Source organism: Rhinatrema bivittatum, chromosome 14, assembly GCF_901001135.1.
Source record: "Rhinatrema bivittatum chromosome 14, aRhiBiv1.1, whole genome shotgun sequence".
Taxonomy (NCBI): domain Eukaryota; kingdom Metazoa; phylum Chordata; class Amphibia; order Gymnophiona; family Rhinatrematidae; genus Rhinatrema; species Rhinatrema bivittatum.
This window is the reverse complement of record NC_042628.1, coordinates 11,442,256-11,465,173: the sequence shown is the minus strand read 5'-3', so window position 1 is coordinate 11,465,173 and position 22,918 is coordinate 11,442,256. Positions and strand designations below refer to the sequence as shown.

General features: G+C 44.9%; 1 protein-coding gene across 5 annotated transcripts; it reads right to left on the bottom strand.

Annotated features, from left to right (window-relative positions):
• Positions 1 to 383: 383 nt before the first annotated feature.
• Positions 384 to 21,173, bottom strand: SNX8 (sorting nexin 8). 5 transcript variants are annotated; one of them, XM_029576002.1, is made up of 13 exons: positions 21,036 to 21,161; positions 19,987 to 20,169; positions 17,533 to 17,629; positions 15,362 to 15,549; positions 13,819 to 13,936; positions 7,952 to 8,073; positions 7,501 to 7,581; positions 6,458 to 6,618; positions 6,029 to 6,161; positions 5,517 to 5,585; positions 5,037 to 5,186; positions 4,192 to 4,341; positions 384 to 3,352 (listed from the first exon to the last, which is right to left on the bottom strand). In XM_029576002.1, the coding sequence occupies exons 3-13, from the start codon at positions 17,534 to 17,536 to the stop codon at positions 3,245 to 3,247; spliced, it is 1,284 nt and encodes a 427-aa protein (XP_029431862.1). In that variant the 5' UTR covers positions 17,537 to 17,629; positions 19,987 to 20,169; positions 21,036 to 21,161; the 3' UTR covers positions 384 to 3,244. The 5 variants fall into 5 exon arrangements, with proteins under 5 accessions (XP_029431862.1, XP_029431859.1, XP_029431861.1 ...); XM_029575999.1 differs by having other exon boundaries at positions 20,017 to 20,169; positions 21,036 to 21,160; XM_029576001.1 differs by lacking the exon at positions 21,036 to 21,161 and adding an exon at positions 20,792 to 21,006 and having other exon boundaries at positions 20,017 to 20,169.
• Positions 21,174 to 22,918: the final 1,745 nt, after the last annotated feature.

The window sequence follows — 22,918 nt, the reverse complement described above, 5'->3', positions numbered from 1 at the left end:
CCAGAGGATATTTAATTGGGGATGTTGTCAATCAGGGCACAGGCCCTTTTATATCTTTACTTTTTTTTTTTTTTTGCTGTAAATAGCATCAAAAGATTTCCAGGCAAATACTAAAATATCTGGCTAGGTTAGCCAGATAACTCAACCTGCCCCGAACACCCCTTTCTAATCCAGCCAAATTGTAGCCGGATAAGTAGCTGAATATGCCAAATTTGCCACTTAGATAACTGATGAGTTACCTCATTTTTTTTTTTGTTTTATAATAGGACTATAGTGCTTAGCAATGACCTTTGCTAATGACATATTATCCCAGGGTGGTATTGTCCTGGTTAAGTAAAATTCTTTAAATAAAAAAAAATAAATAAAATAAACCACAACTAAAATGCTTTGTTATACTTTATTACACAGATTTTTTAATATATCTTTCTTACAAATATATAGTTATATATATTTTTTTGTTTATACAAGTTTTGGCAATAAAAATATTAAACATTTCAGTTTTAGCCGTGGTAACAAACCTTCTTTACACCTGCAGACTGTTTCACAGATCAGAGAGCAAAGCATAGGCAGCACTGGTACATTTGTTATTGTTCCCTTGGAATAAGAAAAATAAACTTTCTTCAACCAGCACTTGCCATCCTCAAAACAGGATACATGTAAACACTTACAGCAGTCAGAATTAATACTCCTGTCCCCTCCAGAGGCAGCTCTAACTCCTGCGTAACGGTAGAAGGCTCTAGTTCTACTCCCCAGGCACAGAACACTTTCATTCAGCTGTGGCCATTCTTCAGTGACAATACTATTAAAACAAGACTGCTAAGAAGGTTACAAATATCATTCATACACACACATCCTCATCCCTGACATAACACCAAAATTACCTGGCTGCTAGGAGCTACAAGTGCACATACAGTCAGCCCAGAATATTCCATAATACAAAGAGCTCCGTATCCACCGCACCAGTCTTCTAATATTTAGGACATTAAAATAAAGAAACATCTTGTAAGCTCTCTAAAACTATTCACATCCCCCGATCCAGCATGGAACCCACCGGTTAAGGTGAAGCATTCTCATGCAGGAGATCTGGATTTAGAAGCAGCTTCATCGCTCCTGTGCCGAGGACATTAGAGCAGTTGAGCACCCCAGTAGCCTATGAAAGTTTTGGGGTGAATTGTCATGTATTAGAGGTTACAGGCTACTTTTAGGCCGAGCAGCTGTGGGGGGGCTGAGGAGGGCAAACAACCTCAAGGGCCATGCACTTCCTCCACCACGGCTCTTTCCCCACTTTCAGTATGTCAGTGACTTCAGGCTAACAGTGGGCTGAAGTCAGGAGGGGAGAACGCATGACCCCTACCAATCAAAAAAAAAAAAACAAACAACCATTCAGCTTCCCAATATTGGCAGACCAAATCTGCTTCTGACTACATAAGAGTGGCAGTTTTTTGTAAATACGTCTTATATACAACCAGAAAGGACAACCTCTTGAATATTGTCACGTCAGTGATGTAAACTCCAATTTATTAACCAATTTGATCTGCACTTTAAAACAGGTTTTTAAGATGCTAGCTGCTCAAAAACTCAGCCTGCAGGGCCTGGATAGGCCCAGTGTCAGTTTGGAGTTGCTGCTCATCACATTTCGAGACTGGGTCCTGCCATTCTCCTGCTCCTTTCTAGATCTATAAGGACAGCCTTGTTTCACAAATGCATAGAAACACTTAAGACGGTGTAGGAATTTTAATACACACAAAACAAAGCCTGAACCTGGAATGAGGCTGTGTTTACATGCCCATGAAGCCTGCTGACCGCTCTCAACATGTGTCTCTCATTCAGACTATTAGGAATGTCTCCAGTTTTGTTTCTGTAACAAAATCTTTTGAGTTATAAATTAAAATATTCAGCAATATGCAGCATCCTGCTTGTATGCATAGGAGAAGCCCAAATCTTCCAGCTGGGGGTTTTAATTTGGATTTTCCTAGTATCAATGCACTTGGACAAATATTGTCTCAGTTTGGTACAGAGTTAAGTAGTAACCAGTGGTCAGCTCTCAAGAGTCACGGGGGTACAAAAATGGGAGTTAGTACTCTAAGAAGGTAGTTTGTGCTCCCCGAGAGGCTGGCAATATTATTGGGATTATTCAGGAGGTTTAAAAAAAAAAAAAAAAAAAAAAAAAAATGAAGACACTCCTGGGTCTAGTCCCAGAGATCACTGGCACGCCAGGTTTATCCCTGGATTGAAACAGAACTTACCAGCCTCAAAACGCCAGGAATCGTGTTAATACTGGCTAGAAGAAAAAGCCGAAACTGGCTTCCTAGTCACAAACTTCATTTATCTCAGGGCTGCTACACTAGTGCTAGACAAAAGGGATGCCCCTGCCATGGCCTGCCAGAGGGTTACAATGTGCATTTATGAGATCCTCGGATTCCTTTTACTGCACCGTGCACTGGGGAACAGTCAGTACTTTAAACATTGTAATTCATTTTTGCCTACAAGTGCAACAGCTCTCGTGTGTCGTAACACTGAAAAGTTCCAGCTGAATGAATGAAGCGGAAGGAAAATAGCAAAGTGCCTCTCCTTAAACATCTCAGCTTTAAAAGAAATAAAAATCCCACAGGGAGCCTTAGTAATTTTTCTTAATATTGTGAGAAAAGAAATACAAAAATGTAACAGCAGTTTAGGATGAAGGCCATCGCTGCAGCATATAATTGCACTGCACCTCTAAGAAGTGCTCCCTTTATATGATGAGATTTATAATACTAATCTGCCTCTGGTTCTAGGCAGAGATGAACTGTAGAGCTTTTTAAAAAAAAGACTGCCAGACACCCGTTTCAATGAGTTCCCTGTCACAAAGCCATGTCCTAAGTCCCTGGTGCAGAAACGTGAACTCTTCCCTTTGCACCGAGTGCTTCGGATTGGCGGTGGTTGGCTGTGGGTACTTTGACTGCATTAGGATACTGGGGCATAGGTGTTTAGAGCCTTTTCTCCTTGGTGCCCCCCTTCTAATCCCTGGCCTTAGATTAGTCGTGGTAAACTGGCTTAAGCTCGTGCCACTTAAAACATTAGGATTCTAAAAAAAAGAAAATAATACAGCTTTGTAGTTACGGGGTATTGTCTCATTACTCGGGTTTGTCCTGTGCTATTTCCAGTCTGTTTAGTTCGTGGTGCCCTGCTTTAAGTCTGTACCTCCAAGCAGCGGGCAGAAAGGGCGATTGTCTGAGCCTCTGCCTCACCCGGCCGTCTGCCAGGGCTAGTTGAAGTTGCTCTGCTGGGGTGAGAGTGGTGGAGTCGGCATGCTGTTGGTTCCCATGAAGAGGCAGCTGAGCTTCGGCTTCAGTTCATTCCAAACTTGGCTCATCTACAAAAAAAAAAAAAAAAAAGCTGCATCAGACAGGGCTACACATCACCACTGAGTGCACAAGCACAATTCAGTAGGGGTTCTGACTCCTGAATATAATGGAGAGATAGAAAAGTAGGAACGACTGAAACTACAACATTTTTAGCCTACTCTCCAAAGAAAGGGAAAAAAAAAAAAAAAAAAAAAGACTTATTAAATCAGTGTGCGTTTGTCCATGTTTCTCTAACAACTTCTGTGTTTTGTGTCCTGTCCACACCAAATTTTCAGGGCATGACGATCAACTGGGTAGTTTTGGGGGCTTTTTTTGATCCACGCAAATGTACAAACATCACGAAAAGTAGGGCAAAATGTGCTGTCCAAGTAAAGCCTGACTGAAACCAAAGCTTTATTTTCAACTACAGCCTGGAAGCAAAGGAAAATCAAGTGACTTGCTCGAGCTCAGTGGCAGTGAAGAGGAGTTCTTAACATTCAAAGAAGGGCCATCAAAATGTAAGCTGTGCTCTCTTGAATAAAAGAAGTGAAAGGGGAGACAGAGCATTTTACATAGCATGAAGAGTTCAAAAACAAGGGGTTCCTCAAAACTGCAGGCAGGAAAGGATTTTTCACTGAGATGGTGGCAAACATCTGGAACAGACAAAGTAGCAGAATTCAGCGTGCATGGCAAGACAGAGACTTTAGTGACAGAGAAAACCACAGATCGAGTAAGATTTGTCGACAACACAACAGGCAGATACAAAGGGGCAGGCACAGTGGTTCATTTCCGCTGCAGCCATCTGCATGTCTAACTCCCAGGCCATTCCCCTTCAGCCAGCAAGCCTCCTTCCCAGAGACGCACTCACCTCCTTGTGACCCTGGATCTGAGAGTTGACAAAGGATCCTAGGATGTGAGAAGTGAGAGGCAGGTAGATGTGAATCAGCTGCGTCTCCTGGTGCAGGCAGTACAGAGAGAAGTAATTCCGCAGCTCCATGGTCAGGATGGCATTCTCTTGCTGAAAGGACATAAAAGTCAGCCCAGTCTGTGTCCAGGGGCCGCTTGTAGCTTCTGCTTACGTCAGCAGTGAAGGGGAGATAGAAGCTATAAGTCTGACTGAAGCTGGATCAATGGCATTCACCCACTTACACAAATTAATGGCTAGAGTAGAGACCCCCTTTATCCCTTATTTTGTCAACATCTAAATTTTGGGTGTCTCATCAGGAAGTACACAAACTCTCTACAGTAAAAGGCAATCTGGCATACATGTTCACAACTGTTCCCCACTACCAGCTAGATCATATATGCAAAACACTTAAGGGCCTCAATATGCATAGCCTAGGGAAGAGCAGAAATATGATAGAGGCATTCAAATATTGAGGTGTAAATCACGTGCAAGAGAACAGTATTTTTCAGCAGCAAGGGATCAAGATATGAGACTGAACAGGAGCAGGCTTCGGAGCAACATGAGGAAATATATTTCTTCCAAAAAAGGCGATACATGCACGGAACAGCCTGCCGCCATAGGTGATGGAAGTAAAAATCAGTATTTGAATTCAAGAAAGCCTGGAATAAATACAAAAGGATCCTTAGCTACCGGTAGGCAAAGATAAAGCCTTGAAACAGGAAGGGGGAAAATGGGTTCTGTGACCTTTATTTGTACAAATCTCTCTCCCTATTTCTGCTCTCATAGCTATTAATGCATGGACCTGCCTCTACAATTCGTGACTCGAGTTGTTCCACAGACTCCGGCTCTCTGTTTTGGACAGTGGCGCTCATCATTTGTTTCTTCATGAGGCTGTATTTGTGCAAAGCGCGCTGGTGCTTGTGCAGCACACCCTTCTCATGTCTCTCACACAGATCCTTCGTACAAAGGAAAGACAAAAATGCAGTCAGCCACATTCTATTACAAATATTTGTGCCCTAGCACAATGCTTCTCATATATATCCTGCAGGCACGCCTAACTGGCCCGGTTTTCTGGCTCTCCACGATGACCCAGGTCTCCTATCACAATGCTGACAGCGTAAGACAGTGGTTGGACCACTCAGCTGTGAAACCTGAAAGCAGACCTCCACCAATCACTATGGCGTTGAGCAAGCCGCACCACCTCTCTGTGCTCACACTCAAGACTAAGCTCTATGAAGCAGAGACCTTGCAGCCAAGACATCTTAGCAAAATCGGGCAGCACCAACCTTGTAAGACTGTAGAAGGTCTAGGAACAGATTTAGCTTCTCCACCACATCATTCTCCTCCTGTCTGCCCTAGAAAACAAGGAGGAAGTGAACAAACTTGCAGGCAAATCCCCTGCGTGTCGCATGAATTCACTAGCTAGACCCACATCAAACTCCCGTCGTCCTGCTGCGTGGTCTCATCACCAAAACCCAGCATGGGGCTATGCTGAATCAAAGTGTGAAGATGAGTAGCAAGGTGGAAGGAAATATAAAACCTCTACTAGGACTACATGAATCCTGCCATCTTTCCTCCTTGCTCTCTTTATGTCCAGAGTCTTTTAGAATGACGAACTCGCATAGGATTGGTGCCAGAACGCAGACTTCAAAAGAACCACTTGGAAAAAAAAGAAAAAAAATCCAAAACTTGGCACCTTTTCACTACCATAGTCACACAATTTCTTTTACGCAAGCAGACCATACAAATAACTGAATGCCAAACCATCAGCATGCATGAAGAGTGCAAAGGAGCCAACCTGCTGTGCAGCCTTGTCAGCGAGCAGTGCAAATTCGACAGACAGACCTCTCAGCGCCTGCTTCAGCACTCCCCATGTGCCATTGTTCAAGGCAGCCCACGAGGGAAGAGGTGTGGTATCCGAACCCAAGGCACTGGGGAAGACAAAGGAAATTCAGCCTCCGGTGTCAGACTCTGCCGAGCAAGCTAAAAAGCACATTGCGCGACCTCTTGTACCCACGCCAATCATAGACGGACGTTCATACTTTTGTGTGCTCACATGATCATTAAGGGTGCCCCATGATCACTTCGAGGTTTTTCCCTCCTTTTTTTTAAGACTCATTTAAAGAACCAGCTTCATGCAGTGCTTCCTACCCCACCCTCCAAAATCAAGAGAATTCTGGCTGAACGTCACCCTATACGATTCGCCCCCATCCTGCTTTAGACTTGCCTCAGTTCCTTCCCAAATATAAGCAAATCGGTGGCGTTGTCGACAGAGCGGGACGCCAGCCTCTCTGCACGATCTCGCAGTTTGTAAAAGCTGTTGTAAATGTTGCGGATAAGTTCCCTGCTAGCAGCAAACTGGGCCTGGATATCAGTTGGGAGGAAGTCCTGAGACGGCAATTAAAAACAGAGTGGAAAGGAATTCAAGAGTAAAGAGACAGGCGGGAGGGTAAACACATGAGAGAATATCCATTCAGTTAGGGCAAGTGCTAGAGAAAGGCAGTTTACAAACAAAAATCACACAGAAAAACGAAAGACTCAACGCCTTGATCCACCAGCTAAAGTAGTCAAAGAGGAGAGAGAGGCAACAAATATCAATGAGAGCAAAGTGTCTCTCAAAGGACCAATTGTAACTGCTTTCTTCAGGTTACTGTACACATTTATCTAAAAAGAACCCCCTCCTGCACTTAATCACCCCCATAACCAGGATAAGCTGTTTCACAACACAGAAACTTTACTGAACTAGGACTATCACAAGAACCTACTGGGTCAGACCAAGGGTCCATCATGCCCAGTATCCTGTTTCCAGCAGTGGCCAAGCCAGCTCACAAGTACCTGGGAGGGTCCCAAGGGGTAGAGAGATTCCAAGCTGCTTATCCCAAGAATAAGCAGTGGATTTCTGCAACTCTACCTTAATAAAGGTTAATGGACTTTTCCCTCCAACCTCATAACTACCACCTACCCACAATAAGCACACTCTGCACATGCCCACCCAGAACCGTGGACTCAAACTGGCCCCCCACAAGAATTTGGTGCTGGACTGGATGTTACATCCTGGATGTTCTACCAGTGGTTTCACAATATTTCGCGGGGCCAAATATTCAGGCAGCTAAGGTTTTATACGGATTTGCTGCATGTATGTGCGACTCGTCTGACCAGTAGAGAATTTATAATGCCATTCTACACTACTAGAGTGAAAAGCCTGCTGTACAGACAGGGCAGAGAAGATGATTCACGTGGAAAGTTTACAGAAGATCCAGTAGAGGTTACCTTGGCTTGGGAAGCAAGTTTACACGTCATGAACTCGTCACCCACTCCTTGAATACACTCCTGAAGTTTATTCTGTATATCCTGGAAGAGCAAGGAACATATCCCAGAAAAAGAGTGAATATCTGATTCAGCATTGCTCAAGTTCATGCTTCCTGGTCCCAGGCCCTTAGTAAATCAAGGGATTTCATTCTCCTCAAGTCTTTCATACCAGCAGGGCACGACAGGATCAGCTCCCCTAACAAAAGTAACAACTTTTCAGCACACACAGCCTCTTTCGGATTTCTTCTTATCCTGCGCAGCTCTGATTAGAAGGGGGGGGGGAGATGGGGACATTCTTTCCAGTCAATTGCACGCAGCAACAAACAGAAATGCAAGGTCATCATCATCGTGGGGAACGAGAGATATCGCAGAACAACCTAGCCGAAGATCGGGCAGATTAGCAAGTACTCACCGAGCCGCTGAAGACCAGGAAGACCTTCAGAACCACATCATCCCAGAAAAAGGGGTGTCGGGCCACCAGGTTGATAAAGCGTTTTAGTGCACGCCTTCGAGACTCGATAAACTCTCGGTCAGCTGCAGGAGGGAAGCATCGCAAAAGGTTTCAGAAGAAGCTCTGCTCCCGGCTGAGTCCCGGGACTCTGCATTCTGATCTCTCTGACACGGTCTGGATCTGCGTGCTCCCTGATATCCGCTTCTGTCTAGGGCCGGCAAGTAGTCTGGATCTGCAAAATACTTGCAAGACACTGAACCAAAATAAATCTGGATGGTTCCAAAATATTCAGAGGAAAACTGCAACTGGGTTGAAGTGAATTGGAGACAAACCTAAATTGGGACATTTAGTTACTGTGCATTTAGCTCAAGCCTTTTCATTGGTAGTTCAAAGCGAGTTACGTTCAGGCACAGTATGTATGCGCAAACATATATAATTGTGCCTACTTTTGTTAGTGTGTTTCTAAAATCATCATGGGACACTTTGGACATGACCCTTTCTTTTGTGATCTGGTCAGTACTAAATTGTGTTTTTCATGGGTTTTTTTGGATGGTAATTTACAATTCCCTGATAAAGGCATAGCCAACCATCAGCCTTGTCAGGGTTTGAGAACTCCACTTTTAATAGCATTTTGATGTTGGGAGCGGGGGTTAAATGACTGACATTTGCTCATAAGTGTCTTAGCCAAGCTTCACTTGTCTTATATGCCTTGTGTTTTTTTTTTTACTATTGCAGCACTTTGTTTTCTAGGGGTTGGGTTTTTGGGTTTTTTTTTTTTAAGATTATCTCTCTCACCCTCTTTTGTTATTTACTTCTAAAATCAACTGCACATAAAACTTCCATCCACTTTCCCTGGCTTCTCTGTCTTTGTCAGAGATCAAAGATCTGCTGAGCCTGGTAAGGACGCACACTGTTCATGCTTCTCATATCCTTCCTACCAATTCTGCCTTCTTTTCTCCAGAACAAAAATCACCCCTGAGCTCTTCCAGAGAGCAAGGAGCCTCCTCAAAGCTTTGAAGTGCCACAACTCTTCTTCAAAGCGTGCTTTGAAAATTGTAATACTCAGACATCTTTGGCCATGTTTTATGCATTTATCTTCCTCTTTATTAATAAAGGCATCTGAATCTCTGTTCCAAAGATTTCACCCGTTTCTGATACTTGACAAAAGTTAAGATGAAAGCAAGAGATTATGAATTTAGCAGCAAGAGCAGATGGCCTTCTAGTAGGCAAAGATTCTGTTCTGAAACTGTTCTCTTGAAGCGAGATGAGAGAAGAAAACACAAAATGTATATAAATCAGAGGAACCATCAGAATAAACTTATTTTTCATTTAAAAAAAACCCCACCACGCTCACTGCACTGAGCCAGCAACCCCCCGGTTCAATCATAGCAAAGCAGCACAGGAAAGTCAGGTTGGAGTTGCCCGTCTAACCGAGGCCAACGCATTTATTTTGAAAACGTAACCCTCTAAGCCTAAAACCTTGCTTTAGGTGGCTAACAATTGCAAAAACATAAAATAGAGCAGAAAGAAACAACATACACAGCTGATAACAAAAACAAAGATTATATATCTATATACAGAGAGAGAGAGAGAACGAGAGAGAAGCCCTGCCTAGATGTTAATAAATTAGAAAAGCACTACTTATACATGCTGCATGAAGCAACAAAAGCATTTGTATAGTTTGTCTTTGTCAAGATGCAATCATAAGTTAGGTTCTTTTCAGATCTATAATGAAGAGCGTGAAACAGCAGAAAACCCCGACATTGCTGGTTCTCCGTTTTTAAGCTTCCGTTTAGTTTAGTAAAGGAACTGAAACGGAGCCCAGTAATCCCAGGGTAACCAGATCCAGAAATAGCGCTCCTCCTCGCCCTCCTGTTGCTAACAGTATGAAAAAGTTATTTTTTCTATTTAAAACAGCTTCTGCTGCCTTGTGATTATTTACTATAACTGCAGTGAGGATGTCTCCAACAGGGTTTTCTACTCCGTGGAGATACATCAGAGAGAAACAGACAGTGAAAATGTGCACAATACCGGGAAATCGCTATAGCAGGAGTCCCCGATTTGTACAATGAGCGTGCAAATATCCCGTCACCGGCTCGTGGAGTAACTGAGCCGGCCTAACAGCTTCCGAGTTAGTGATCGGAATGTCCCCGCAGGTTCCCAGTGTGCGCTGTACACACACACAAAACTTTTCACAATCTGTGACATGCTAAGTAAGAGGCCCGCAGGCCTGCTGCAGTTTGCAAAAGGATGAAACCAAGGCTGGTGCTGCTAGAGAACAGTAACGTCCTCTTATAAAACATTGATAGAGGAGGTAAAGAAAGCATATTATACAGGAAAAAAAAAAAAAAATCCACAAGGTCACCCACAGTTTTATTTTCAGTTGTTAAACATCTTAATGAATACAGACATCCACAGACTAGGGTTAAAGACTCACTTTTGACTGCACCTCCCATTTTTCTCAACCATGTATGAATCTTTGTAAGAGTTTTCCATCTATTGCTAGCGGACCATCTCTGGAGATTGATTATGGGTGTTATACCCTGGGATAATTGGTTACAAAACAAGAGGTAGCTCCGATCATTGCATCTTTAAAGATTACCTCTTGTCCCCTAAAGTGCACTCCAACTAGTTTATTAAAGTTTTTACTTGATGATCTCAGCGACGGTTTCCTTAGAAATCGCCCATGCCCATGAAGCAGGCCTCTATTCGTTCCAATTTAAAAAAAGGAAAAAAAAAACCAACCACAGGTGCTGTTAACACTATAGCAGAGTCCTTGTTTGTATCTACCTTAGAAACTATCAGGCCGATATAGTGAAGCGCAACGAGGCTAGCGTGCCATTTTACGTGATTTAGCATGCATTTTAGACGGTTATTCAGGTGCACTATATAGTAAAGGGATTAGCATGTCCATGGCGCGCCCGCTAGCTGGCGCATAGGGAAATCGCGCCCACCACAAATAAATAGGATGTTAATGACTGGATTAGCTATTACCCTCGATACAGAAACGCGCATCCAAAATCACGCATCTTTAACGAGCTTTTTTTTTTTTTTTTAACGTGTAATTTTTGCACCTGGTGTTAGTGTGGTGGCGCTACTCGTGGCAAGCAAACGTACCAGATAGCATCATGGATGAAATGCACATTTTTTGCTTTGGTAGCCTTTTCCTTACGTATGAAAGCCAGATTAAGGAATGCTAGGCGAGCGACTGCTGACAACACCCAATGACAAGAAAACCCGGCAGGAAGACCCGAGGAGGTAAGAAATGGTTGCCCATAAGGAAACAAATTCCTGACTTCCCTGTACGTACAGGGATCAGTCCAGACCGTGGGTTATGTCCCCCTTCCAGCAGATGGAGTCAGAGCAAAAACTGTTTAGCCGGTCGAAAATGACCGAAACCGACGCCTTGCACTTGCGTCGCTTTCGCATGTTGGACATTCAAGCACCAGCCATGTGCAGGGCCTGCCTTTGCGGATGTCTATGAGAGAAAGGGCTGGGCATGGACGTCCAAAACAGTTATGCAGGCTGCTCTTGCAGATACTTGATGGACCCTGTATTGGGGGGGGGGGGGGTGAGGAGGGAGGGAGGGAATGTTGACCAAGGAATTAAATGTCATTATTTTATAAGATATTTCTTCTGCTTTTGACACCTTAAAGCATTCCATTTTGATTTCTCGTTTGATGGTCCGATGTTAACGTGGTTCTAGTCAACAAGTCGGGATCAGTTCTAACACCTCAACATGACACCTATGCCTACTGGAGTTCCTCAGGGCCTGCTTTTTCAGCCACTTTGTTCAATATATATTTGATTCCACTTTGCAAACTGTTAACTGGATTGAGCATGTTTTATAAAATTTGGGGTAGATTTTCAGACGAGCGCGAACAGCCTACTTTTGTTTGCGCTCCAGGCGCAAACAAAAGTACGCTGGATTTTAGTAGATACGCGCGTAGTCGCGCGTATCGGCTAAAATCCTGGATCGGCGCGCGCAAGGCTATCGATTTCGTATAGCCTGCGCGCGCCGAGCCGCGCAGCCTACCCCCGTTCCCTCCTAGGCCGCTCCGAAATCGGAGCGGCCTAGAAGGGAACTTTCCTTTGCCCTCCCCTCACCTTCCCCTCCCTTCCCCTACCTAACCCACCCGCCCGGCCCTGTCTAAACCCCCATCCTACCTTTGTCGGGGGATTTACGCCTCCCGGAGGGAGGCGTAAATCCCCGCGCGCCAGCGGGCCTCCTGCGCGCCGGGCCGCGACCTGGGGGCGGGTACGGAGGGCGCGGCCACGCCCCCGGGCCGTAGCCACGCCCCCGTACCCGCCCCCAAAACGCTGCCGACACGCCCCCGCAACGCCGCGCGCTCCGCCCCGCCCCCCGACACGCCTCCCGACACGCCCACTCCGAAAACCCCGGGACTTACGCGAGTCCCGGGGCTCTGCGCGCGCCGGGAGGCCTATGTAAAATAGGCTTCCCGGCGCGCAGGGCCCTGCTCGCGTAAATCCGCCCGGTTTTGGGCGGATTTACGCGAGCAGGGCGCTGAAAATCCGCCCCTTTATGCAGATGACATACATTTTTTTTTTTAACCAGTTCACTACTTGTTCCTTTATATTTAATGAAGTGAATATCTGTTTATTGGCCATTAAACAATGGCTTTTCCATAACAAGCTCTCTTTAAATATTAGCAAGACTGAGGTTTTATTTCTCAGTCGATTTCCTGTATGTGATGCTCTACCTTCATTCACTTTTGAGATCATTATTCATACAATGTTCTGTTGTAAAATATTTGGGGGATCACTTTACATTCATATCTGTCCATGTGTCCTCATATTAGAAACCTAGTCAAGGCAGGTTTCTATCAACTCCACATTTTGAAACCTTGTTAATTGCAAGTGATTTTAGAACCGTTTTGCCCGATCTTGTCTTCTCATCTATAGGTTATTGTAGCTCTTTATACATGGGTCTTCCTGCCAAGCTATGCAAGCCCTGCATGTTCTTCAAACCTCAGCCGCTAGACAGTTAATGTGAGCACATTACGACACTTCTTTCCTTTCCACCCTGGTTACCAGTGCAGTGGAGAGTGAAATATAAATTACGCATCTGATACACAAGTTACTTAATAGCTCAGAGACGCACTGGCTCAGCTCCTGGTAGCAAATCTATAACCCACCTCGTGCTTTCAGATCTGGGAATAGGGGCTGAAGGTGCCCTTTTCACGACTCGGTGGAGATGCGAGCTCGTGCCGTCTCAGTGGCTCTGGAATACTCTCCCACAGCATCTTCTCATCAAACATTTAGGAAAACTTTAAAGACCTGGCTTTTTCAAACAGGTTTTGTATTTTTTTTTCCAGGCTAATTTGTTTTATTCTGGCTCATGATCTCTTCTGGCTTTATTTATTCCCTTTTTTTGTTTAGTCCTCGTATTTTTTAGTCTCTCTTTTATATCGTGATTATTTTATGGTAATATCTAGTTTCAGTATTTTAGCTTTTTATTTCATTACACTTTGTTTGTTTTTTTGTAACTATGCTTGTTCTTGGTATTAGCTTTCATCCTTTTATTGTGTTTTTTTTGTTCTCCACTATGAAAAACTAACTAAAAATGGCAAAGTTTACATACAGCTAGGCTGTGGAGACATTTCTAGACTGGCCGATATCGCGATATACACCTATACCGATAACGTCTATCCTGCGGACGCAGTCACACAAGATCATAGCAAGGAATAAAAACTAATTCCCTCCCGCCCACCAGCTTATTTTTCAGATAGAAATTCTGTTTGTTTGTTTGTACGCGTTCTCTGCTTTCCACCAGATTTCTACGTCTGCATTCAAAGCCCCAGCTTTACCTCCCAGCATTCTCTTCGGCGGAAGCTCAGGAACCATGCGGTAGGGGAATTTCTTCAGCAGTATCTCATGGAACACCACAAAGTCATTGTATCGCCTGTACACCGAAGCTTTGAAACGCTACAACGAGGAGGAAGAAGAGAGAGAGAGTGGGGAGTCAGAAATCTGCACGTGGGCAAGACAATGGCATCTGCCTTTCACTTTCCAGTTATGGACTGGGTTGCCCACTTTGCCCTCCCAACAAGCAGCTCTGATACGGGCCAATACAGTAAAAGTTGCGGGAGAGCGGGCGAATGCCCGCTCTCCTGCGTGCGCGATTCTGTATTCAAATGAAGGCCTGCAGCAAAAAGAGGCAATGGGGACACTAGCGCGTCCCTAGCGCCTCTTTTTGGACAGGAGCGACGGCTGTCAGCGGGTTTGACAGCTGAAGCTCAATTTTGCCAGCGTTGGTTCTCAAACCCGCTGACAGCCACGGGTTCGGAAACCGGACGCCGGCAAAATTGAGCGTCCGGTTTTCAAGCCGCAGGCTGATTTCAATTTTTTTTTTAAAAACTTTCGGGACCTCCGACTTAATATCGCCATGATATTAAGTCGGAGGGTGCACAGAAAAGCAGTTTTTACTGCTTTTCTGTGTACTTTCCCAGTGCCCGGAGAAATGAACGCCTACCTTTGGGTAGGCGCTAATTTCTGAAAGCAAAATGTGCGGCTTGGCTGCACATTTTGCTTTCTTAATCACGCGGGAATAGCTAATAGGGCCATCAACATGCATTTGTATGTTGCTAGCAGTAAAGCTAGCGCGTCAAACGCGCGTCCAATCGCGGGTCAACAGTGCGCTCCGCTGAAGCGCACTGTACTGTATCGGCCTGAAAGATAGCAGCCTGCCTTTTGTTAGTTCCCACCAGCAATTGGCAGGAACAGTAAAAGCTAGGGTTTTCTCAGTTCTGCACATCCAATAAGGTACTAGGAAAGAAGGAAGATTTCTTGGACCACGCGTTGACAATATGTTTCTGGTAATGCAGGACTAATTAGATATCAAATGTTGGCAGCACTGATTAGGAGATCTGCATTGCAGCCCCAAACCCATCGGAGCTAGGACTGCTCACATGGGGACAGGTGTAATGAGGGGTTTTTCCCCATCCTGTGTCTATGGGGGAAAAGAGTTAATGCATTCGGCCCATGGGATGGGAAGGGTGGGGTGCTCAGACACTGCCACCACTCTCCAAAAAACACCTACTATCTCCCTACAACTTAAGCCAAGAGTTCCTTAAGGGAACCCATCGAGGGTCACTGCTGAGGAAGGAGAACAAAGCCAGCAATTCAGAGTCACATTGGACTTCCTGGCAGGGCACTGTCCTTGAACTAACAATGCCAGTATTAACAAACCAACAAGGAAAATAATGTTAGCCCTGCACGAGCAGTTGCTGGAGCTCTTAAGCGAGCTGCCAGCTTCTAGTTTGCACTTCCCAGCAAAAGCCAGGCAGAACGGATACATCCGGTGGGCATAAAGTTAAGTGTGCGAGCGAATCCGTTTTCCTCCTGCTTTACCTGGCTGGAAACCTCGTATTCCACGTGCTTGAGGAACAGGCCTTTCTTCTCCGGGATGAGCTCCACCTGCACCGTATCTTGCCCCAGCAAATCCTGCAGCGTCTGGGGCAGAAGCAGCGGGCTGCCCTGTGACACTTGCATCTGAAATTCAGAGTCTTGGGACTCGTTCGCCCGTGGCTTTGGCAGGTCTGGCAGGAGAAAGATGAAGAGGACGGTCAAGTCTTTTTGTGCTGGAAACCTTTCTTGCAGTCTTAAAGCGCAAGTACTGCAGCTGGGCTTCCAGGCCATCCATCTCATAGGGGACTGCAGATCCATTTCTAGACTATTAAACTGTAAAGCAGATAGGCATTGTAGGTGCATGAAAGGTCAAGTCATCTAAAACTACCGTTTAATTAAAGTGACATGCCTTCCATTTGCTGGAATTAGCTCATCTTCACTCGTTACTACTACATAAGAAGGCATCTGCCATTGCCTCTATGCTTCCGCATTACTTTTTAAAAAATGCTTCTACAGTGCTCAAGATTTTCTGCAAACGGTTTCTTTTAGGCCCCAGTCTGTTTAGTTTTCTAGTTAAATCATTCCCTTACAATTTAGTAAAAAGGGATTATTCAGCTCAGTCTGTGTTCTCCCTGATAGTATGGTGAGCAAGCAGCCTAGGCTTGGCCTTCCCAAGCCGCTGTCACTGAGCAGTAATGGGGTAAAAGAAAAAGGCTGGGCAGGGATGATGGGGCTCTCCAAGGGCAGCCAGCAACACACACAGGACGCGAGGGCCTCACTTTCACAGCACAGCTTCCAGCAACACGCTCACTTAACACTTAAGGCTCTGCTTTAATGAACGTGAACTCCGCTGCGAGCTCAGCATGGCAGGCAGCCCAGCTCCGCGGCTCTGGCAGAGAGCCAGTCACATGAGCAGGACAGCAGCCAACACAGACACACCAACATATGGAAACAATAAGCTAAACAATCTGAAGTGAAACATTTCAAAAACAAGAAGTTCCACGCAAAGCCAAATCACACGTGCCCAAGCATTTACATAAATCCCCAAGTCAGGATCCTCTTGGACCCCGACATGTCCTAAAAATGTTCTTATTCGTTGTCCTATCTATACCAGAGTTATGGACACAGATCTCATAAGCATACTTTTCTTCCTTGGCAAAAAAACGTTCTGAAAGGTAGGTGGTAATTAAGAAGGGCACTTGAAAGGCCAAATAGCACCAGTCCTTCTCCCCCAACCCTATCAAGAAGAAAAATGTTGATATTGAGCATCAGTTTCAAACAGGAATTGCCAAAAAAAAAAAAAAAAAAGAAAGGTTGCATTAGTCCTGTTTCATTTCTTTCCCTGACTAGCAAAGATTGTGGCATTTTATTTCAAGTTCCCTGTGCTGTAACAGGTCAAAGACCATCCTTGTCTTGGTCCTGTGAGCCAGCCTGAAACAGCAGACTCAGTGATGCAGGACCAAGCTCTGGGGTTCTGTTAGAATCTGCTCCTGCAGAAGAGAGACAAAGATTTCTCAGTAAACTATTTGATCTACTACCCCACTGCTGCACACCCAGCTGTAAATGTTGTCATCCATGGAAACAACAACAAAAAAAGGGAAACAAATCAATCCATGTGATTTTCTAAAATAAAAAGCTACATTCCAAAAGGTGCTATGTTAGCAGATATTTGCTTGACTTACAATGCATGATAGGGATAAATAAGGAAACACTAACAAACTGGGATGCTTAAAATACTCTCTCTTTAGGCCAGTATTCACTTTCTAACAAAAGGAAAAATTAAAACAGGATGCAATGCTCCAGTTACCCATGTGAGTGGCTTTTCAGGATTTCTAGCCACCCTAATGTTTCCTAACCAGACAGCCAGGAATTTCTTTGCATGATAATTTTGCTACTAATGGCACACCATTCAGATGGAGGAGCCGGCAACTTGGCTGGATGTTTCAATAGCCATTGCTCCTTCAGGAAGTTTATCTAGTCCAAGATTTGCTAGTACTTCTAGGCAGCTGCTCTGATGTTATTGTTATAAAATTGCTGCTCTCTTAGGGTACAGATGGAAAACTGAGGGCCTTCACATCACTTTTATGTGGTCTGCGGACCAGGGCTGGATGGACTGGAAGATCCAGCAAGGTTAGAATCAGAAAATCAAAATGGCAATCCAAATGTCACTTTACCCATGGCAGAGTCTCAGGCCTCCAGGCAATTGAACAACGGTAGCGCAGCACCAAGCAACTTCAGAGAATGTCAGCGGTATGCACAGGGCCCTGCCACCTGCAACCAAAATTAACAAAAAATGTTGGTATTGTTACCAGTTTAGAAGGCTAGGCTTCACCTTTAGGGCTAGGAATGACCCAGGTTCTGATTAATTGATGGAAGGTTTAAGCTGGTATACCCCGAGTGGTGTTTAAAATCTGCCAAAGATGCTCTCTTGAGAGTCCCATCATCTAAAGATTTTACGGGCCGATACAGTAAAAAACGCAGGAGAGCGAGCGCCCACTCTCCTGTGCGCGCGATACAGTAAAAAAAAAAAAATTATTTAAATTAGGCCCGGTGGTAAAAAGAGGCGCTAGGGACACTAGCGCGTCCCTAGCGCCTCTTTTCGGACAGGAGCGGCGGCTGTCAGTGGGTTTGACAGCCGACGCTCAATTTTGCCGGCATCGGTTCTCGAGCCCACTGACAGCCATGGAAACCGGACGCAGGCAAAATTGAGCGTCCGGTTTTCAACCCGTGAGCCTATTTCAAATTTTCTTTTTTTTTTTACTTTTTTAAATTTTCGGGACCTCCGACTTCATATCGCCATGATATTAAGTCGGAGGGTGCACAGAAAAGCAGTTTTTACTGCTTTTCTGTGCACTTTCCCGGTGCCCGGAGAAATTAGCGCCTACCTTTGGGTAGGCGCTAATTTCTGAAAATAAAATGTGCGGCTTGGCTGCACATTTTACTTACTGAATCGCGCAGGAATACCTAATAGCGCCATCAACATGCATTTGCATGTTGATGGCGCTATTAGGTTCGGGGGGGTTTGGACGCGCTATTACCCCTTACTGAATAAGGGGTAAAGCTAGCGCGTCGAAAACGTGCGTCCAAATGCCGGCTAACAGTGCGCTCCATCGGCCCGTTAGATAGGTCAGACTGAAGAACTGTGCTGCTTCTATTTCATGAAATATTTTACCAAAAAAAAAAAAAAAGGTAAGATAACTTAAGGTTTAGGAGATTAGGTTTCAGGTAAAGCTGCTGTAACCAATTTGGATACACTTTGTGATATTTTTTTAAAGCATTGTTCTATTGTTTTGTTTAGTATCTTATTGGTATTGTATTCCATAGACAATGTATATTGCCTAGAGTTTTGTTTTTTTTACATGTTTCATAAATTTAAATAAATATTCTTTAGAAATGCAAAAATAGTAATAAATTTTATCCAAAACTAGATGAGACGTGCATATGTCCAAAAAAATAACTAAACTTTTTCAGAGTAACTGAGTTATTTTTCTAAAAGAGGGATTTTGGCAGATGCTACATTGGACAGTTGGTACTGGAACACAGCATGGGCAGCAGGATTAACAAATCTACTCTCACCAAAAATGTCATGGGCTCTTTACTGTTCAAAGCGGACTCCAATTTAACTTCATAATTATCTCTACTTAGAGAGTACAGATGGCATACGACTGAACAGTGCAGATATACAAAAGGGTTTTGCCCTTTGTGTCTAAAGGAAAATTGCTTAGTACATAGACCTCTATTTTAGGTCAAGTAAGTAGTCTCATTGCTTTGCTACTTCAGATCAAAAGCATAAGAACATACCACACGCCATACTGAGTCAGACCAAGGGTCCATCAAGTCCAGTATCCTGTTTCCAACAGAGGCCAAACCAGGACACAAGAACCTGGCAAGTACCCAAAACATTAGATAGATCACAAGCTACTATTGCTTATTAATTACAGCAATAGCAGTTTATGGATTTTTCCTCTAGGAACTTATCCAAACCTTTTTAAACCCAATAACACTAACTACTGTAACCACATCCTCTAGCAATGAATTCCAGAGCTTAACTATACGCTGAGCAAAAAAGAATTTATTCAATTTGTTTTAAATGAGCTACTTGCTAACTTCATGGAGTGCCCCCTAGTCCTTCTATTATCTGACAAAAAATAACTGATTTCCCGTAACTTGTTCAAGTCCTTTCATGATTTTGTAGACCTCTATCTTATCCCCCCCATCAGTTGTCTCCAAACTGAACAGCCCTAACTTCCTTAGCCTTTCTTCAATTATTTAATTCTCTTTGATAATAAAAGGACCAAGGGACACACCATGAAGTTAGCTCATTTAAAACAAATTGAAGAAAATTCTTTTTCACGCAGCACATAGTTAACCTCTGGAATTCATTGCCAGAGGATGTGGCACTGCTTCTAGGTCTCATCTAGCAGATGATGATGTATGGTAGGTCAATGAAATTCAAAATAATTCAGATTTATATTTAGAAGGCAAGAAAAATGATATTCAAAATCACAGTTACTCCTTGCAGGGAGGGGGAATACATGTGCATGTAACACCGTGTATATTAATATATTGCAAGTGTAACTACTAAATGCAACTTGCTCTCATCACAAACTCTCTTGTAACAAAACTACCTAGGACCAAATGCCGTCCAGTTTACATACGTAGCAGCTATGTTGTCTTTCTGTTCATCAGCAGGAACACACATTAGGGCCCACAGGAAGGGAAAACAGGAAAGGAAAACAGAGACTCATGCCACTTTATAAAACAGCTGGTTCTGCAGAAATTCTCTCACAGCTCTTCCCAGGCACTGGCCCCTGCAATGGTGAGGAAAAGTCCTTTTAAGTCTGCTACAAAGTTTCAGAATAACGGAACTTATTTTCTGGGATGCATATCTGCACTTTTGTGGATCGGGGAGGGAATCCCCCTTTCGAGAAGCTCTTGGAATCCCGACGTACTGAAAATTTGGGGTAGAAAGGCAACCAAACACAAAGGTTACTGCTGGGGGGGAGGAGAGGGTAGTAGAAAACACGCGCCTCAAACCTATTTTTCTTCATTCACAAAGGCCAGAAACTAAACAGGAGGCTTTGGAAACTCTGCCTCCCCAGCACAAACGCTAGGAAGGGGAGTTGAATCATACTCTCACAATCCCCACCAGCTAAGAGATCCTGAAAATCATAGCACATTTCTCTCAAAGCAAGATCTAAACCAGGTCGCCCGACTCCTCGCACACACCAACCCAGCTGTGCAGCGAGACCCAAGGGCTCCTCCTCGTAAGAGACCTATCCGCCACTTCACGCCCCCGTGACGGGCCAGAGTCAGATCAGATCAGATCATCACAGCGCCTGTGCCTTTACGCTCCATCGATACTGCTTAGGGACTTCCCAGCCCTCACAGAATCGCTGGTTTCTGCTGAAAATCAAGGCGGGGTTGCATTACCAAACAGCCGGGAACTGCACGATCATAGTCCTCGGCACCCTGCGAACGCCGACCCATTAATGGGAAGACTGTCAGCCGCAACCATGGCTTTCGCTCGTGGGCGCAGCGTCCACGGTGCACAGGCGCCACCACCTTTGCTCTGTCTCTCCGCCGGAACGGTAACTGAGCGCCGTGAGCAGAGTTCCCTTTAAGCTGCACGCACAACCTTTCATTCTTCCGCGCACTGAGTCCCGTCTGCACCTACCTGCAGGGAGAGAAGATGGAGGGCCCGAAGGCAGTGCCTGAACTCGATGGAGCTGCAGGGAAAAGCAGCAGCAACAGACCAGCGAGAGCCAATAAGGAGGAGGCTCGCGCGGAGCAGCTGGAGGGCCTCGTCGGCGGGACCAATGGGGGGAGGCAGGCGAGCTGGGATGACCTGATTGGCAGTCAGCCCGAGCACGAGACAGAAGGAGGGACCTTGCTTCCACTGGAAGTTCCCGCCTCCTTCCTCGTGCTTAGCGGTGGCGGGCGGGGGGACACTTTTTTTTAATTCATGGAAATTGTGTTGCTTTATGGGAAGAAGGTTCCTGCATTTCTGGCCAGCAAATAGAGAAAGTAAGTTATGTTTTGGTTTTTGTTAGTGAAGTGGGCGAGGAACGTGCTGGGAGTAGCTTGCTTGACAGGCTGTATTCTGCATGATTCTGTCTGATGCCTAAGCTTTTCTGTATTTCTTTATTTTTCCAATGCATTTTGTTTCAGGAGATTTATTTGATCTCGGAGCTGGTACCTTTTTAAAATTCTATATTGTCCAGGCCTAGGCCCTCCCACTTGTTTACAAGCCAAGCACAAATACCTCCAGTACCTGAATGTAATCCGCTTTGAAGCTGAAAAAAAAAGTGCAACAAGCGGAATATAAATATAAATAAATGTTTGTTTACTATTCTGATTTTTCCTTTGAAGAGACTTTTTATTGATTTCCTGCAGATGTGATATCCTTTCTCACTTTAAAAAGTGATTTATTCCTTACCTCTACTATACAATATGATTTTTGCCTGGGTTATTGCAAAGCAAGTTGTAGGTTTCATGATTTGTTTCCTTCTGGAGAGTGAATTTCTGAAACCTGCAGTTCCCTGTAGGTACCCAGATCAGTCCAGACTCCTGGGTTTTGCCACCCTGCCAGCAGATGGAGACAGAGAAAGTTCACTGACACTGTATAACCCAGTGTGCCACCTGTAGTCCCTCAGTATTTCTCTGTAAAACCCTCAGTCTGGCGAGAAAGAAAGAAAAAAGATTAAAAGACAAAATTTCTGGATCCTCCCAGGGGATATGAGGTTCTGGGGGTGCCCCCTGGTTTGGTGACCCTTCTGATAGCTCAGTTCAAAGGTCCGTGGAGTGGACATCTGGTGGTCCAGATCCCTCATTGCTCCATGAGACAGCAATGGAACCTGCTGGCAGATCTGCACTGCAAGCCCAGTGGAGCAGGGAAGTGTCCCTTTTATTTGGTTTGTCCTAGGCTGGGTCGCAAAAGTTTGGTGAAAGTAGACCGATATAGCCAGTGGTCTGGCTCTTTTCTGATCTGCCACGCGGCCTGCGCTCCTGGAACTTGAACCTCTGCACCTAAGGAAAGTATTGGTTGGTTTCAATGTATCTTTATTTGTTCTCAGAGAGTAAAAAAAAAAGAGAGAGAAAGAGAACAAGGAACTAATTAGAGGATGTGTGCAGTATCAAGGTTCGGGGGGGGGGGGGGAAGCAGGAAGCTACCTTAACAGCTCGGGGAGCTCAGCGATGAGGTTTTTCAGCAGCTTCTCTGCCTGAGGAGGAGCCCCGGGTGTTGGCTCCGTGGCGCTGAGGGACTGTCCCCCTGCTTGCCGTTGAGGTGTTGGTGGTGCCACAAAGGAACAGTGTGTGCATGCAGCAAAAGCGGCATGGCATTCAGGGGTCTGCATCGAGCATGACCGCACTGGTAGAACAAGCCTTGCGCGTGAAGGGGTCTAGCGCTGAGGCTTTCCCCAACAGCAGGGAAACGGCAGCCATTTTCAATTCCCTAGCAGCATTGGCGGGAGAGGCAGGGGAATCCCCTCCTCGACTGGCGCCGGCGGTTTGCTGTGTTGCAGAGGTGCAGAGAGGCACTTGCACTGAGTCTCTGGT